Below are 4334 nucleotides of genomic sequence, written 5' to 3' on the forward strand. Positions count from 1 at the left end.
CTGTCAGAGACGACCCAGATTGAGAACCCGCGGACTCAATGGCGGCAGGAGCAGGAGCGCATGCTGAAGGAGTACCTTGTTGTGGCCCAGGAGGCCCTCAAAGCCAAGAAGGAGATGTACCTGGTCAAGCAGCAGCGACTGGAGCTGGCTCAGCAGGAAATGTTGCTCTTCCACGAGCTCTCTGAGGACAACCGCTCCATCACCAGCAGTAAGACACACTAACATCACACTCAGCATGTTTACGTGATGTTAGGAAAAGTCGAATTATTGTGTCAGTTCAACTAAAACTGGATGTAAACATGTTAGTCTGACTGAAATCGGACTAAATCAAATTTCTCAAAATTGGACTAACGAACCCGGATGATCTGACTGGAGGTCGAGCTATTATGTCATGTAAACACCTCAGTCGCACTTTAACTGGACTCGGCTTTCTGCGCGATCTTTTTGTTGCTGTCCCGGCATTCCTTGAGGTTACAAGTGTGTGTTTTCTCAGTGGAGTCAGGTATTTTTGAAACAACGGCGTCAAATCCCCGTCAGTAAGGGCTGTTTTACGGTAAGGTAAAGCTGCGAAAATATTCTTAATATAGCTTACATTCACATTAATATTGATTTTTTTAAAGTGGCTTAAAACTAATAAATGAAGGCAGATTTTGCTCACGTGACGCAGCGGTTTTCTTCCCTGAAGTTATTGTAAATAAACAGCTGTGACTGTGACTCAGTCCATAGCATAGATAAATAATATAGTTTTATTGCAGCTAGCTGAAAGAGGGCCTATCACCACCTGCTATGGAGGAGTCGGACATACTTCTGTCAATAAAATCGATTCTCTCCGGGTGCTTGTATACTGGGACAAGGACAGTCATCCAGTTAAATGGCTTAATCGAGCTATGAATGTAGCTCAGCTTAACTGTGCATGTAAACGTAGCTCAGGTTAACTGTGCATGTAGACGTACTGACTGAGCATTCATGGAAATAAAGGAATTAATGTATGAGTGAGGTGTGAACTGGAGGTCTCCATGACGACCTCAGCTGACCCTGTTATCTGGCTTTGATATGCTATATTGTTGATGTCCTTTTCGGGGCCGGTGGGGGTGCAGATCAATAAGATCCAAATCCTTTGTGCACCCCACCCTCCTTTTTAATCACCTCCACCCGGTTTACCCTCCGACTCCAGCCAGCTGTCACACACTAAGTGTCCAGGGGGCGTCCACAGAGAGCAAAGGAGACGACACCGGATCCCCCTTCAACTCTTACTCACTATCAACTAACGTGTGATCCCTCTCCGTCCTTTCTTTTTCTGTGTCTGCAGCGCTCTCCGGCTCGTCCTCAAACGCGAAATACGACCCCGACCAAATAAAAGTGGAAATAGCTTGTCGACGAGAGCGGGTAAGTCATTATCGGAGGCGAACAATGGGCTGAAGCGAGGGGCCCTTCTGGGCAGAGAAAAGGGGTTGGGGTGTGGCCCCTACAGGATACTGTGGCTGTAGCACGGGGCCTCGAGAGGATGAGGATGAGATCATCATCAAAGGGTCAGGCAGAGGCTAGGTCACTGACTCACGGGGCCAAGTCGGACATTTCTCTGAGATCAGTCACATGGGTGAGGGTGTTTCCTGGATCAGACATGTAACACCAGTGTTGAACTGAAAACATGAGTGGGGCTTAATTTTAATGTTTCTGTAAAAAAACAGAACTGGAAAAGTTATCAGCAAAGGTTGTTGCACATTCATGGTTGAGAGTATTTTTTGCGTGTTGTATGGCACAGTATGTTACAGTTGTTTCATTACCGTATCGTTATTATTTCACATCATTATACATTCCTGATTGACTCATCATTCAACACCAACGCCCACAAATCAGCGTAATTTGAAGTAGACAGCTAAGTTTTAGTGGTTTGAACACAATCATTGTCTCAGAATAATTCTTGTAAAACTCGTTAATGCCTGTCACCTTGTTTTGTTCCCAGTTCGTGCAACTATATCCTCCCCGTGTGAGCGTTTCAGAAGCCAGCTGATACGGTTCACAGGCTGAGATTGTGCTTATTCATCCCTTTCCTCTGATTTTGTGGTCATATTTCCTTTATTTTTGTGATTCTAGCGTGGCTTTATATATAAATGCTTTCCTTTTCTGTCTGTTTAAATTCTGTTTATTTACCCACAAATGAACTTTTTTGTTTCAAAAATGGTAGATCCTATTTTTTTTTTTACTTCTACTTTTACTTTTACTATCTTTTGGATAATTTCCTTGTAACTTTTTTTTTCTAGGCTTTTTGCCTGTAATTGATAGGACAGTTTAAGTGTTAAAGGGGGAGAGAGAGGCGATGACACGCAGCAAAGGCCTGAGGTTTAAATCAAGCGACATAGACAGCATGTATCCTCTTTATACCAGCTGAGCCACTGGGCACCCTGTCACTTTAATTTCTTGACAATATTTTGGATCATTGCCTTCCTCTTGTGTTCTCGAAAAGAATCTGGCCAATTTCCGCAGGTTCCAAAGGGTTAAGAAAAAGATCAGAGTACTTCCTCTGCCACTTTATGCCCCTTTAAATTTGATTTATCGAATTATTACAGACTGCAGTCACAGATAGAAACTGAATCAGACGTATTTATCAGCAGAGAACTCCTCAGTGTGTGTGAACCGCTGTGTGTGTGTGTGTGTGTGTGTGTGTGTGTGTGTGTGTGTGTGTGTCTCTGTGTAAACATAGCGGAGCATTCCTGTATGTGAATAATCATGACTAAGCAGTTTGAGCTGGTGTTGGTGGTGAGAGAAGCCTATTGTGCGCCTCGGTAACCCGGCGCTCTCTGTCTCTGTCCGCAGCTGTCCAGACTGAAGCAGGAGCTGGCCCAGGTGAAGCAGGAGCTGCAGTATAAGGAAATGGGAGTGGAGACCCTGCAGGAGTGAGTGTTCCTCTGCCTCTGTGTCCCAGGCCCACCCTTCCTCCCATGACCACCCTTCTCCTTCCTACAGCACTCTGCTCCCCACCCAGCCGCCTTTTCCCTTTTTTTATCCCCTTTCACCCTCGGCGTCCAGTCTCTGTCCCTCTCTGCTTTGACTCTTTTCACTCTCCACGTTTTTTCTATTTTAAATATCCCTTTTTCACTTCTGCATCTCTTTCACAAGGCTCACAGACGCAGTTTGATCACATTATGAGACATAATTTAGTTAATCAAAGTGGACAAATGATGAGATTTGAAGGCAAAAAGCTCTTCTGACCCATATAGAAAATGAGAGGATTTTCATAGAATAACACCCTCCTATTTTAGAAAAGTTTCCTATTTTCCTTTAGTTTGTGTTCAGACACATAGCGTCTTTTGTGCTGGGAACATTTCTGAGCTGTTCCAAATTTCATGTTAGAATTAGAGGCTCCGCCTCTCGGAGGGGGGAGAAAAAAAAACGAGAGAGAGAGAGAGAGAGCGTTTGAGAAAAAGGCAAATGGAGGGAGTTTTTTGATGGAAAAGGGGACTCCACCTCAGGAAGAGGATGCACCAGTGGAGTGCAGGGAGCCAAGGCTCAGCCTGGAGAGGAAGTTGCTCCATGGAGAGGGGAGGGAGAGGGGAGGAGGAGGAGGAGGTGTGGGCTCCAGAGCAGTTTCAAAAACACAGAGATATCTGGCAGCAAATTCCTCAGCACTTCCTGAGTCCTGGCAAAGAGTCCCTTATCTCTTAGATAATACACGACTCGAGTGATTCCCAGAATAGCCAGGAGAATACACAGCTTGCAGAAAACATGGACGCATCCTCCTCTTGAGTTTTGCTCGTATGTGTGTTTGTGTCTTTGTTTGTCCGTGTGTGTGTGTGTGTGTGTGTGTGTGCTTCCTATTGTTTCTTCTGGGTTGCCCAGTAGGGTTGAGGCCGGCAGGGACCCTGCGGCTGTTGTTTTCCCCAGTCTCAGCTGTTGTCAGCAATATAGCTAATTGTTCTCTGTGCCATGTCGCATCAGATAAAGCAGACAAAACAGCCTCTGACGTAGAAGCGCCTCCGCTCGTCGTCACTTCTCCACTAAAGAATTCAGGAGTCGGAGTCAGGAGTTTATCTCTTTTGGACAGTTTGGTGTATCTTTTCTGCTCATCTGTAGTCTTCCTTATCTTGACAAATTTTGCGAATTTTTCAGACACTGCCCATTTTCACTGTGCAGACCTAACTCTGTGTGCACCACATTGGTGGTTTTAACTCTTTGAAACCTGAGCAAATTGGCTGATTTCTTTCAAAAACACAGGAAGCAGTTAAAAGTTGTGAGTTACAAAAACATTACCTAAAATTGTGCAAAAAAAAGAAAAAAGTTTAAAAAACAAAACAAGCAAAGGTGGTTTAAAAAAAGTAGTAGTAATGATAATAATA

At 44.5% G+C, this 4334-nt stretch overlaps 1 protein-coding gene across 1 annotated transcript; it reads left to right on the forward strand.

Annotated features, from left to right (window-relative positions):
• The first annotated feature begins 13 nt into the window (after positions 1-13).
• Positions 14-3451, forward strand: LOC121937646 (protein WWC3-like). The gene is made up of 3 exons (XM_042480973.1): positions 14-208; positions 1310-1386; positions 2815-3451. Exons 1-3 carry the CDS (start codon positions 61-63, stop codon positions 2896-2898), a joined length of 309 nt encoding a protein of 102 aa, XP_042336907.1. The 5' UTR covers positions 14-60; the 3' UTR covers positions 2899-3451.
• Positions 3452-4334: the final 883 nt, after the last annotated feature.

The sequence above is a fragment of the Plectropomus leopardus genome, unplaced genomic scaffold, assembly GCF_008729295.1.
Source record: "Plectropomus leopardus isolate mb unplaced genomic scaffold, YSFRI_Pleo_2.0 unplaced_scaffold26979, whole genome shotgun sequence".
NCBI classification, from domain to species: Eukaryota; Metazoa; Chordata; class Actinopteri; order Perciformes; family Serranidae; genus Plectropomus; species Plectropomus leopardus.

Excerpts from the sequence above, each read along its gene's own strand:
- LOC121937646 (XM_042480973.1), top strand. The coding sequence starts at position 61 with ATGCTGAAGGAGTACCTTGTTGTGGCCCAGGAGGCCCTCAAAGCCAAG. Across the intron at positions 209-1,309 it reads CAACCGCTCCATCACCAGCA|CGCTCTCCGGCTCGTCCTCA; the intron begins GTAAGACACACT and ends CTGTGTCTGCAG. Across the intron at positions 1,387-2,814 it reads TAGCTTGTCGACGAGAGCGG|CTGTCCAGACTGAAGCAGGA; the intron begins GTAAGTCATTAT and ends CTCTGTCCGCAG.